At 47.4% G+C, this 12,778-nt stretch overlaps 1 protein-coding gene across 1 annotated transcript; it reads right to left on the bottom strand.

The window, feature by feature from the left end:
• Positions 1 to 293: 293 nt before the first annotated feature.
• On the bottom strand, positions 294 to 12,286 carry LOC116882579 (interferon-induced protein with tetratricopeptide repeats 3-like). Its single transcript, XM_032883082.1, has 2 exons — positions 12,188 to 12,286; positions 294 to 1,924 (listed from the first exon to the last, which is right to left on the bottom strand). Exons 1-2 carry the CDS (start codon positions 12,214 to 12,216, stop codon positions 481 to 483), a joined length of 1,473 nt encoding a protein of 490 aa, XP_032738973.1. The 5' UTR covers positions 12,217 to 12,286; the 3' UTR covers positions 294 to 480.
• Positions 12,287 to 12,778: the final 492 nt, after the last annotated feature.

Below are 12,778 nucleotides of genomic sequence, written 5' to 3'. Positions count from 1 at the left end.
CCTGAGTCGAAATTAAAAGAAAATTTATTATAACATCACTATCAAGAACACATATTTACTGGAGTATTGCGATCGAGAATATATATAAACACAGGGCTGAAGCCAAGAGGAAGACAAGGAATATTCTAGGGTTAGTCCAAAGGTGGTCTTTCAGGGGCTCCAGAAGGCGAGATGGCAGTGGGGCAGAGGCCGGGAGAGCTGTTGGCAGGCAGCAGCCAGCGGTGAGCCTCGGTGAGGAGGTTGGAGCAGGGAGAGCTGATGAACAGAGCGCAAACTGAGAAACAGCCAGCCCCACGCAGGCCCAAAGCCCTGCGTCCATAGGTGATTGCACTGTAAGGCCCATAGGCTAGAGGAGTGTGTGTGGCTGAGATGGAAATGGGAAGCAGATATGAGGAAGCAACCCTACAAATATACCCTAAAGCAATCCTGGGGCGTCCCGGGTTCCCTGACTGTGCTCCTGGCCCTCTGCTGCGTTTCAGCTCAGGCTCCCGGGAGCTCTGGGAGTGGGGTTGTGCCCGAGGCCTCACCGCCTTCTTCAAGCTCAGCCAGTGGCAGGAAAAAGCTGCTTATGCCTGTGGGGCTGCTCCTTAAGAGGTAGCCCAGCTCCTTCTCATAACATTCGGCTGCCTGCAGCAGCTCTCCATTCAGCTTGTGGATTAATCCTTGGAGATACCAAGAATTCGGTGCGTTTTGCGGAGGCTGATTTCCAGCCAAGTTCTGTGGTGGGTATTTTGTCTTTCCTTCCTCCGTTGATTTTGCACTTGTGGGCAAACCTTCAAAATCATGTTGGGTAGCAGTGTCTTCAGACTTCGCATGACTCCCCCGAAAGTTGCGATAGTGCTGGGGGGGTTGTTGCCTCCGGGTGCCGGGGAGCTCCTTACTGCAAGCTAGCTGATGGTAGTCTTCTGTTTCCAGGAGCTCATCAGAATATGCATACAGCGGATCTACTCCCTTCTCAATAGCTTTAATCACATAGTCAATAGCACACTTCTTTAGTTCTCCAATCTTCTCTTCATTCCTACTAGCTTCGGATTCTCCTGTATTCTGAATTTGTTTGACCTTTGCCCTATAGCAGCACGCAATCTGGTGACAGAGGTTACCATCGTTTGGAATGGATTTCGATGCCTTTAGAAACAGTTCGATAGCTTTGTCTAGATCCCCTTTTTTTTGATAAAACGTGGCTGCACTGCGAAGGACATCTGCTTGGCAAGGCGTGTCCTCCAGGGCCTCCAGGACCAACCGCTCGCTGTCAGCTTCTTCATTCATCTTCTGCAGCTTCAAAGCCAAGAGCACCTTGACGTACTGATTGTCGCGATTCAGCTCCAGGGCCTGCTTCAGAGCGTCCACGGAGCACGGCTTCTGTGGTTTATTATCCAGATAGTACGTCGCGATGGCCAGCCCTGAAGAGAATTCCGGGTCGTTGGGCTTCTCCTCCAGAGCTTTCTCAAAACACACCTTGGCCCTCTCGCTGTGCTGTGCTCCACACTTAAGCCATGTCCACCCTTCTTCGCAGTCAAGCTCGGGACACTCCACACTATATGGGTTTGAAAACTTCTCGCACACTCGTCTCACCTTGTCCACATACATCTGCGCGTCTGCGTGTCTGCCCAGGTGGTAGGAGACCCAGGCGAAGTTGCCCCAGGTGACCAGACTTCGGGCGTCCGCTTGCTCGCGATGCTCCCGCCGGATCAGCTCCTCCGCCCGCCGCAGGCACTCCAGCGCCGCCTCGTGGTGACCACGCAGGTGTTTTATGTAGGCCAAGAAATTGTACATCGTAGCTTTGCACTCAGCGTTTACCGATTCGATCTGGTGACACACTCTGTCTTCTAGATCGCCTAAGACACCACCTTCCTTAGGTAAGTTCCACGTGAAATGGCATTTCAGCTGTGCAAGGGTTTTCTCCAGAGAATCCTTGTCCACCTCACTGTGGAGAAAATAAACACGGTCACTGGGACACGCACCTGCGAGGCACTGCACCCGGGCCGCGGTGACAGGTTGTGTCAGCTCGCCAGGCTGTGAGGTGCCCGAGCTCTCATTAGACGATAGGTCTGGGTGTGTGTGTGACGGTGTCCCCAGGAGAGATGAGCCGCTGACTCGGTGGGCGGGGAAAGCAGACCGCCCTCCCCCGGTGTGGACGGGTCTCGCGCGTCTGCTGAGGGCCCCAGTCGAACCCAGAGGCAGAGGAAGTGTGAATTCTGTCTGTCTGTCTGTCTGTCTGTCTGTGTGAGCTGGACACTGGCCTTCTCCTCTCCTTGGACTGGAGCTTATGTCGTCGGCGTTCCTGGTTCTCAGGCGTTCAGACTCGGACCGGAGCCTCTGGCTTTATCCCTCCAGGTCTCGGGCCTTTGGACTCTGACTGGAATCACGCTCCTGCTCTCTCCTGGGTCTGTAGCTTGTGGCCAGTGGACCGTGGTTATGAGCCTCAGCTTCCATATCGTGTGAGTCAATTTCTGATAATAAATCTGTCTCTTTTTCATTGTGTGTGTGTGTGTGTGTGTGTGTATATATATATATATATATAATATACTATATATACATTTTATATATAGTATATGACGTATATGTACTATACACACACATACATATTTTTTAAAGCAGTAGTAGGTGAGGATCTTTATCTTAACCTTGATTTTACTGGAGAGTAGGAAAAAAAGTAGGTAAAAATAAGTATGTTTAGAAGTTATTGTAGAATGCATAAAAAAGAGGGTTAAAATTCTCAGTGAGGGAAACCAAAAACTATGTCCAGTTGTATAAAGTCTCCTCCCTTGCAAGAAATGGGAATAAAGCCGTAAAGATCCAGTTTGGTTCTGCTGTTGACAAATATACAAGGTGACAGAAAAACCAGTTGAGGTCAAATGCTGTGAGTTCACTATTTGTACCTGCCTACTTTCAATCTGAGCGAAGTTGATGGCTCCAGGGCAAGGCTGAGCTGATGGCAGGACAGCCAAGTGTTCTCCATAACGGAGTCCATCCTGTCTTAACCTTCAAGTAGAACCTGAACTAAAAGCCCTTAGTGAAGCCTGAGCTCTGGAGTGGGCTGAATGAATTTCCTCTATTATGGAGCTCAGAGTTGTCTACTTCTCGGTGAGCAAACACAGGGAAGAACCTGGAACAACTCCCTTTAGCAAATGCCTGCTACCTGTCCGCAGCCTTGGTGGGTGGGGCCGGCATCGCCCAGCAGCTTCTATGTACATACATGTATCTCCCACCAGTTCTGTTTCTCTGGCGAGCCCCGCGCACTCCACACCCTACATTTTTCTAGACAGAAGAGGAGGTACCCTCCCTCTTGCTTCCTGGCTTCATCTCCTCTAGCTGTGGTCTGTACAAGAATCCACGGAGCAGGTGCCTCCACCGTCTGGGCAGACATGGATGGGAGGACAGGAGATGGGATCTCTCGTCCTGCTCCGCTAGAAGTCGGGCTGAGTCCTCACATTCTGGGCAAGGTTGATTCAGCCATCCCATGACCCTTTACAGGGCTATGCCTTTGCATCACTTGGTTAGTTTAAAAGGATGCTAAGAACAATCAAGGTTAGATATCCTGGCCCTCTTCGGCCTACGAGCTCCCAGACTGGTTACAAGGAGCCATGTAAAGAATCGAAAGCCCAGGGGTGTTTGCTACCATGCTGTGCGACCGAATCTTTCCCTTCAGCTGCTCCAACTTCTCCCCACATCACACACACAGATCCCCAGAGGCTCGGGGTCAGTCTCACTGAGACACAGTCCCTGATACAGGCCAGATCCCCAGACAGAACCAATGTATTTTGAGAAACAAACAAAACTGTTTGTTTGGAAGATACCAAGGGAGATCATTTGCCTTATTCAGTTCAGTAAGTTACGGAGTTCTCAAAGTGTGTTCTCAGGTAGATACTTGCCTGGGGCTTAGGTGGGTATTTTACTGAGTTTGTGTTCCTTCTTTCCTACTAGTAGATTCCATGAGCTTGGAAAGAACTTCCAGAAATCATGAAACCCAGTTATTGTCCATAGTCTCGGATTCCACGGAGTAGCACAGTATCAGAAAAAAGTTATGAGCCAAATAGAGTTGCCAACTCACTGGGGGGAAAAACGTAACCCCAAAGACACCAACCACCTATGCTTACCAATACTGTATTAAAGCAAAGAGGAAGAAAAGAAGCATTTTTATCATTACTGAAGAAGGAAGAAAGATAAAATCAGAATCAAGGGAAGTCTTTTAGTCAAAATATAATTTTACTCAGTGAGGAGCTGCTGACTTTATTTGCAGTTTCCCGTGTGGACCAGCCCCAGCCCGCACGCACAGCTACGAGTGCTCTGTTCTAGCTGCTTCTGTCTCTCCAGTAAGTCCTAGCTGAGCCATTGCTGACCCGATATGGTTGCAGCCAAAATGCTTTATAGTGAGAGACGCAGAGGCAAGGGAATCGAACCAAGCCCAGGGAAGAGGGGGAGGCTGCTGTCTCTCTAGATAGCCTTTCAGGTGTGGGCTTCTGTTCTTGGCAATCTTTCCCATTCCTTGGGTCCCTGGCTAGAGCCCCACAATGCCAATGTCTTTTTGTCTCCATTCCAGGGTTTTCCAATTTGGCTTCATCTGGTGATTCTAGCTGCCCTGTGTGAAGGACTACAGATCATAACTCAGGGTAGCAATTATTAGAAAATAAATACTAAGGGCAAGTTACAAAGAAGCTCACTGAACACATATATTTATAACTGTTACACGATCAAGGTATTGATAAAGTGATAAAGGTATTTCCGTGTTTGGACACTGGTTACCTGTGCTGATTACCCAGTTAGGACATTTTAGAGAGAGGAAGGCAGGCGGCAATTTCAGATCAGTACAATGTATCTGTAGATATTGGTGCCCGGAAATAATAGGTTGAACATTCTAAGGATTGGTAGAGAGTGTTCATCCAACTTCTCAGTGAGCCTAGAGAAGGGCAAGAGACTTTGGAGGTCTTTGCCGCAACAAAACCAGGAGCCACTTTGCCAGTTGGATCACACTCTTCCTTTCTTTCTTTCTTCCCTTCTTTTTTTTTTTCCCCCCTGTGGAGGTGATGCAGGCTGACATATCAGTAAACCAGAGAGATCTTATCAGACTACATTTTTAAAAAAGATTTTATTTATTCATTTGAGAAAGGAGATAGAGTGAACACAAACAGGGGGAGTGGCAGAGGCAGTGGAAGAAGCAGACTGTCCGCTGAGTAGAGAGCCCGATGTGGGGCTCGATCCCAGGACCCTGAGATCATGACCTGAGCTGAAGGCAGATGCTTAACCATTTGAGCCCCCCAGGCGCCCCAACAGACTACATTTTTAAGCACTTATTGATAAAGATTCTCTCTCCAAGATGAAACATATTCCAACCCTGTCCTATATAAGCTGTGGGAGATGTCATGAAGTGTAGGACAGGCAGAAAAGCTCACTCTACATTCCTGACCCCAGCAGAGGACCGAGAGGATGGAACGCGTCGGGTTATCCCATCATACCACTCCTTCACAGTGCTTGAGCTGGCCATGCTAGGACATTTATGGTAACAAAGGGCAGTTTATTCAGGAAGATAGCCAACTACATAAGTGGCTTCATAATTATAAGGTCTATTGAAAACTGGAACTAAGGTCTGTTGGTTTTTCAAAAACCTTCCTCTGTAGATTTCTGATTTGATTAGATATTTGATACTTGATATCCCCCTGAAGTAAGATTTGGAGCAAAGTATATGGGACTGGGAGTCCTGATATCTAGATAAGAAGAAACATAAAACTTCGAGCTGGCATCCAGGGGATCTGCCATAAAACACTAATGCCTTGGTAGGTAAATTGCTTCCAAATGTAGTATAATGATTAAAATACAAAGGTTTTAAAAAATAACTATAACTACCATAATTTGTTAATGTAAAGACAAGGTAAAAAAGATATAAACTGTGACATCAGAAACATACAATGTGGGGGGAGGGCAGAGTAGAAAGGATTCTTTCAAACTTAAGTTACATCCTTAAAATAATCTGTTAAAAATATTAGATGTTTTTTATTTAAGCTTCATGGTTACATCAAAAAAAAAAAAACGTGTAGTAAATACACCACAAGGTAGCGAGAAAAGGATACAAGGCTACCACTACTACAGAGAAGCATTAAATCATAGAGGGAGAGAGCAAGGGACTAGGAAGGGAGCAAAGGGATTATAAAACAGGCAGAAGACCATGAACAAAGTGGCCATAGTAAGTCTATAGCCGTCCAAAATTGCTTCACATATAAACGAACTAAATCCTCCAATAGAAAGACATAGAAGGTTTGAATGGATGTAAAGAACACGTGCTGCCTCCAGCTTCAAGGACACACACAGACTGGAAGTGGGCAGACGCACAGATGCTCCAGGCAAGCTGACGGGAGCAGGGGTGGCTCTACTCACACCAGACTAAACAGACTTCCAGTCAAAGAGGGAAACAAAGTCATGATGTAATGACAAAGCAGTCGATCCGAGAATGGGTAGGGTTATTTATAAATGTTTATGTACCCAACACACGAGCCTCGAACTATGTGAAGCAAATACTGGTAGACCTGAAGGGGACGGACAGCAATACAGTAGCAGGAAGGGACTTCTGTGCCCCTTTTCAACAGTGGAGAGATCATCCAGAAAGAAAATGAAGGAGGAGACATAGGACTTAAACTACACTTTAGATCAGACGAACTGAGATGTTTACAGAACATTCTGGCCAACAGCAGCCAAATACACCGTCCTCTGAAGTGCACATGGGACATTCTCTAGGATAGATCATATGTTAGACCACAAAGCAAATCTTAAAACTTAAGAAGACTGAAGTCATATCAGGCATCTTACCTTTTTTTTTTTTTAAAGATTTATTTATTTATTTTAGAGAAAGAGAGAGAACGTATGGGGAAGGGCAGAGGGAGAGGGAGAGAGAGAATCTCGAGCAGACTTCCCACTGAGCATAGAGCCCAATGCAGGGTTTGATCCCACAACCCTGAGATCATGAGCTGAGCCAAAACCAAGAGTCAGATGCTCAACTGACTGAGCCATCCATGCGCCCCTACTTATTGCTTTTTTAAAAACCAAATCCAGGGGTGCCTGGGTAACTCAGTGGGTTAAGCCTCTGCTTTCAGCTCAGGTCATGATCTCAGGGTCCTGGGATCGAGCCCTGCATCCGGCTCTCTGCTCTGCAGGGCCTGCTTCCCCCTCCCTCTCTGCCTGCCTCTCTGCCTACTTGTGATCTGTCTCTCTCTGCAAATAAATAAAATCTTCAAAACAAAACAAAACAAAAACCAATACCCATTTTTCAGCCTTTCTCACTTAGCAATTTAGTTCATACGTGTTTTTGAAAGTTGCTCTAAATGTTCCTTATATGTTTATGTGTGCAATTTATGAAATTACTGAGCAATAATTAAATCCGGATATTTAAAGGGGAAAACAAAGCAATTGGGTAGGATGACTGCTGCAGAAACTTGATAAAGAGAACGTCTAAGTTCACGTGAAACAAGGGTAGTTGAATGCCCTTCCTCTCTCCCTCCCTTCATCTACTAGAAACTGTGGGGAGGAGGCAGTCCCTGTGGCCCAGGAAGAGACTCCTCACAGCCTCCAGCGGCAGCCGTGAGATTTTGCGGAGGAAAACAGGTGAAACTGGCAGTACTAGTCCTTAGGAAATACCCAGATTTAACCCACCGACACCCCTTGCTTCTCTTTCCCACCTTCCTGCATGGTGACCATCTTTGGTGGGACCCACGGACCCCAGTGTAGACGCCACTTCTCTTTTCAAGGCCTAGTCAAAGCCATCACTAGAGTAGAATCTTGAAATGTTCAGAAAGAGACTCTTAACCTCATAATGATAAGATCAGGAGTTTCCAGGGAATTTCTGAGGCAGCTTGTCACTTGGGATGCTCTGGTTATGGTCCCGCTGACCGCGGGCAGGGATAGGCAGATCTCATGCCCAATTAGTTGGTCAAAACAGGCACCACTCGGGGAGCCCATCACTTTAGAAAGTGAGCCAAGGAACTCTCCAGAGCCGTTCTGCTCCCCCTCTGATGTGCACAGGGACCAAATCACCCGAGGACCTTGTGCAAATGCAGATCTGAATTCGGCAGGGGTGGGGTGCTGCCTTTCTAACAACCTCCAGGGAAGTCGGACTCAGACCACACTGTGAGCAGGAGTAGTGAGGCTCCAGGAAGATTTCCCTTTTTGGCAGAGATTTCCAATCACCAGGTTCTTATCCTCAAACACCCCTTCAGTGGGCAAGCCATGCTTTATATCAGCGTCCTTCCTGGGCCACCCACTCCCCACCCACTCTGGGTGTCTTGCACTTGCATATACGTATGGTGCAAGGAGCATTTCTTGTGTAGGTGAAATACCCATGGTCCTCTTTAAATACTTATTATTATTATTATTTTCTTTTTCTGGGCCTTGTTTCTGATTTCCTCAGTCTGGATTTCAGCATGCAGGGCCTGCTAGTGTGCATTCTAACAGAGCCCTCAGCTCGGCTGGGATACCCGCCATCTGCTGCAGTTGGAGATACTGCACACTTTCTCCCTGCTCCTCGTCCGCAGGGGAGGCCTGGGGATGATGGCAGGTCAAGAAGAGGGTGCCTCAGGTAGACTCAGAACTGTTTTCCTACTGTTCTAGGTTCTTTGGCTAGTCTAGTAATTAAACTGACATAGATGAGCAGGGGGAAAAACTTCAATTTCATATGTGCAGGAGCCCCATAAAAGTATAAGACCTAAAGGCAGGCTGCTGGGGCTTGCGGCCACCTTCAGCTGAGGAGTGGACGGGGGCCTGGGATTTCAAGGCGGTGGGGAGGAATTCCCAGGAAGATGAGCACACAGGGTTGGTGACCAGCCTTTGCCCTGCTGTACCGGCCAGTCTTTCAGATAAAAAGTTATCTCTGGTCACATCTCCTCTGGGGGGCAGGCCCGCCTATCTGTCAGGCTGTTAAGGGAGAGGCCAAAGTTTTTCTGGAGCCTGCTGGGTCACGATTACCTTTGGCTCAAAGTAACCTCCAGTCCAAAGGGGCCCATTTGGGGCCGGCATTTCTTCCTCCCCTTCGACATATTTACTCAGTTCTGAAAGAGTAGATTTCCAGGGAAGGGCAACCTCATTAAGAGCCAGAGCTGTGTCATGCTGAGTTGGCCCTCAGCACCTTTGCACAGAAGGAAGCACACTTTTGAAATAACCACAACCACCACAACAAAACTCACGGACTCAGTCTTTTCAAGAAACAAGAAACAAGAAAAAAGAAACAAAACAGGGGCCAGGACCTCCTGTAACAACGCTGGGAGGCCCCAGCCCTTTTGACAGGATTTTGCCCAAAGGATCTCCCTCAGGGCTCTCCCAACAACTCCTGCCCCTTCCCACCTGCCCGGTCCAGCTCCCCTGGGAGCACTTCCCTCAGTGTCTTTAAATCAGAACCGGCCACAGACATAAGAATGCTCGAACTGTTAAGATAGATTTATGATGGAATGGGATCAATGTGAATTTAATCCATAAGCAAACACCGAATCGGCATCATTCAGGAAGCTGCTCTCAGGAACAAGATTTGTGGAAATTCTCAACTTCCTCTCAGAAAAGTTGGCCAGATTTACCTGATGATGGCTATTTCTCTCAGTTCTGAAAAGCTGGGGTCTGAGCTGATTTTATTCTCTGCCTGTGGATGGTGGATCAGAAGCAAATGCTGAAGAGGCTATACCCCCAACCCCCCCACCCCCACCCCCGGGGTAGCTAGTCTTGAGGTCTGTACTTTTGTCAAATGGGAAAGGACAATGAGCCTGATGTCACACTATTGAGGAGGTTCCCTCCAAGGAGAAGCTGAAATTGAATGTGTCAGAGCTGAGGTCACCCTCTGCTGGGAGCAGGGTTCCACACAAACTGTTTGGGGGTTTGGAAAAGGGCATGATAGAAGGAGGCCCTAGTCCCAGAGCATCTGTTGCAATCTAGGGGTGGGCTTGGACTCAGGGATCTGCATCTGTACAAGCGTCCTGGGAATTCTGTACCTGCAGGAGCCCCTCCCTGTACCCCATTTTGAGAAGCACTGCTCCGGAGGGATTTTGCAAAGCAGTTTCCCATGTACTTGTCAGAGAGAATGTATCAACCGACAAGTCAGGCAATCTAGAATAGAGGAAAACGACCACAAGACACCCAGATTTCTGTTCTCTCTTTGACCTGCTCTGGAATATTTCTTAAAATCATGTTACTAAGCCTCATTTCTTTACATTCAAATTATTCCTGAATGAATTTCCTTTTTCCTTCCATCCAAATTATAGGAAACCATGCCCTGGGGAGGTCCACCTTTCCTTCTCCTAAGGTGTGGCTCCGTGTGGCTTTGAGAGCCGAGTCCTTCTGGTCCCTGCCCCTTCTCTCCAACAGGAGCATAATTAATAGCCTGAAGACATTCCACCCTTCTGGCCTTTATACACATTAGGAGACGCTCAGCACTAATGACCCAGCTCTGACGCCTACTCTCTTGGGCAAGTAATTCACCCTCTGAGCCTCATTTTGCTCATCTCGAAAATGGGGCTAATAAAAAAATCACAGTTCTTCCTTCCTCGGGCTACTGGGCACATGATATGAACATGAAAAGCTCTTAACAGAGTAGCGCTACCGATTGCTGACCGCCATGCTCGCCGGCATATGAGTGTCCTAGTTCTAAGTGAATTTTTCGTGGGGCAGAGGAGGGAGCCCATCAGCCAGCCCCAAGAAACGAGGGGATCCGCCCCCCTCTCAGCTGCTTCTCCCCTTTGGCAATTTTAAGCCCTGCTGGCGAGGAGCAGCCCCACCTGGCCCTGTCCATACAGCCTCTGGGAACAGGGTAGCTTGATGTGGTCATCAGTCCAGCAGAGTCCACAGAGCCCCCGGCCCCCCAGACTTCCTCAGGTCAGGGGCTCCAGACACACCCAAGCACAGTCCTCTGTAAAGCCTCTTGGGCAAACTGGATAACAAGGCACTGGGCCATGTTTTCTGATCAGCCCCAGTCATGGAGACAGAAAAGCATAACCAAAGGCACTTGGCAGTGACTTTCCTTTACGCAGCCCATCCCCAAATACCAGCGTGCAGACCCTTTTGGGGGTGGGGTGTTGCTCTTTCTTTCCTCACTCCCTGAGTGGTCAGTGGGATCCTTCCTCCCTATGGGTATTTGATGGGAACAGCTTCTTCTCTCAGCTCTGATGACAGAATTTAAGCATGTCTACATGCATTAAAAAAAAAAAAAAGTGGGACGCCTGGGTGGCTCAGTTGGTTAAATGGCTGCCTTCGGCTCAGGTCATGATCCCAGCGTCCTGGGATCGAGTCCCGCATCAGGCTCCTTGCTCCGCCACTCTGCCACTCTGTCTGCCTGTGCTCACTCTCTCTCTCTCTCTCTCTCTCTCTGACAAATAAATAAATAAAATCTTTAAAAAAAAAGTTTGCTAAGATTATACTTTACATACAATAAAATTTGAAGTGTATAGTTTGATGAATTTGGACCAATGTATACACCCAAGCAGTCACCACCACTTTCTCCTTAGAGACTCAATCCCATCCCCAAAAAGATTCCCCAGTGTGCCCTCCTGACCAGGGCCACTGGCCTCCACCACCCCGGGCAGCCACTGACCTGCTTTCCATCACCAGAGATGACATCAGTATTAAAAAAGAGATTAGGTCATTATATTTTGAAGGGAGATTGCTTGCTGCTCCCCAGCTCTCACCACAGAAACAAAAACAAGCCCTAAGCTTCTTGTTTTGTTTTTATATAAGATTTCTGGAAAAATGCCCATCTGTAAGAATTGTTTCTTCCACTTCCCACCTTAGACTGATCATACGTTTCAGGACAAAAGGAGTTGCGTTTGCACTACCAATTCCAGCTATACTAATATCTGCTGAAAAGAAATGCTTCTTTTTAAACGGCAAGAAGGTTTTAACCTCTTAGTCCTTTCAAAGTAAACAATCATCAAAAGCCCATAATGAGTAATTCCCCCGAGGGAGGTCGCACTTTGACTCTGCAAACTGTGCTGCAGTGGGTCTAACAGTCCTGCCAACCCTTTCTGCTGGTCTGCGCTCCCAGCTAGCTAGGGGAGCATTTCGAGAAGTTCTGAGAGCCTGAGTATGTCCACCAGAAAAAAACACAGAAAGCGAAAGTGCATGTTTCATCTTCGAGCCGCCCGACCACACAGAACCCTGCCTGCACCGAGAAGCGTGGTTTACAAGCTGGGTGCAAGATCAAGGGTGCTGACGCCTTCCTGTCACTGACCTCTTGTCTGCAACCTGCTCCTCTTCCATTCTGAAAAGCAGAGCTCCCAGCTGATTCGTTCTTCCGAAATTTCAGTCTGCCTGAAGTCAATGCTGAAGGAGCTATATAAGGGTTTTGTGGGTGGTGAGGGATGGTGGGGGAGGGAGGGACCTCAGCTGATGTTTTCTCCCGGCTTCCTAGCGATTACCTCAGTGACAGGGAGGGGAAATGGAAAGTGAAACTGACTGAGTTCAAGAGGAGGAAAAGAAAACTTAATGTGGAAATCTGGGCTGATTCAGTCAAAGCATGTCGTTTCGAAACATGACCCTGAAACTTACAGTTGGAGAGAATGTGAAAGCACTCCCAGGAGTCTGAGCGTAAATCTAGGGCAAGTCCCAGGAAACGGCTTTTTTCTTGCAGGTGAACGTTTTGTTTTATTTACCTTGTTTGAAAACAAACAAAACGTTAAATGCAATAAAATCATACAGGTACAAGACACAAAAAAAATGTTTTTTAAATAACTTGTTTTTCTATTGAAAATGAAAAGAAAAATTTAGTGAAAAACCAAGAATGAAGAAACACAAAATATAAATGTTACGGTGTTTGTGTGTC

This window comes from Lontra canadensis, unplaced genomic scaffold (genome assembly GCF_010015895.1).
Source record: "Lontra canadensis isolate GAN:19392208 unplaced genomic scaffold, GSC_riverotter_1.0 scaffold85, whole genome shotgun sequence".
NCBI lineage: Eukaryota > Metazoa > Chordata > Mammalia > Carnivora > Mustelidae > Lontra > Lontra canadensis.
The sequence above is the reverse complement of the archived record's forward strand: the minus strand, read 5'-3'. Positions and strand labels throughout refer to the sequence as shown.

What these genes read in the sequence shown, in the direction of transcription:
- LOC116882579 (XM_032883082.1), bottom strand. Translation starts at nt 12,216, where the DNA reads ATGGAAGAGGAGCAGGTTGCAGACAAGAG. An exon ending in GAGCAGGTTGCAGACAAGAG is followed by an intron (nt 1,925 to 12,187) that starts GTCAGTGACAGG and finishes TTTTCTCCACAG; the next exon opens with TGAGGTGGACAAGGATTCTC.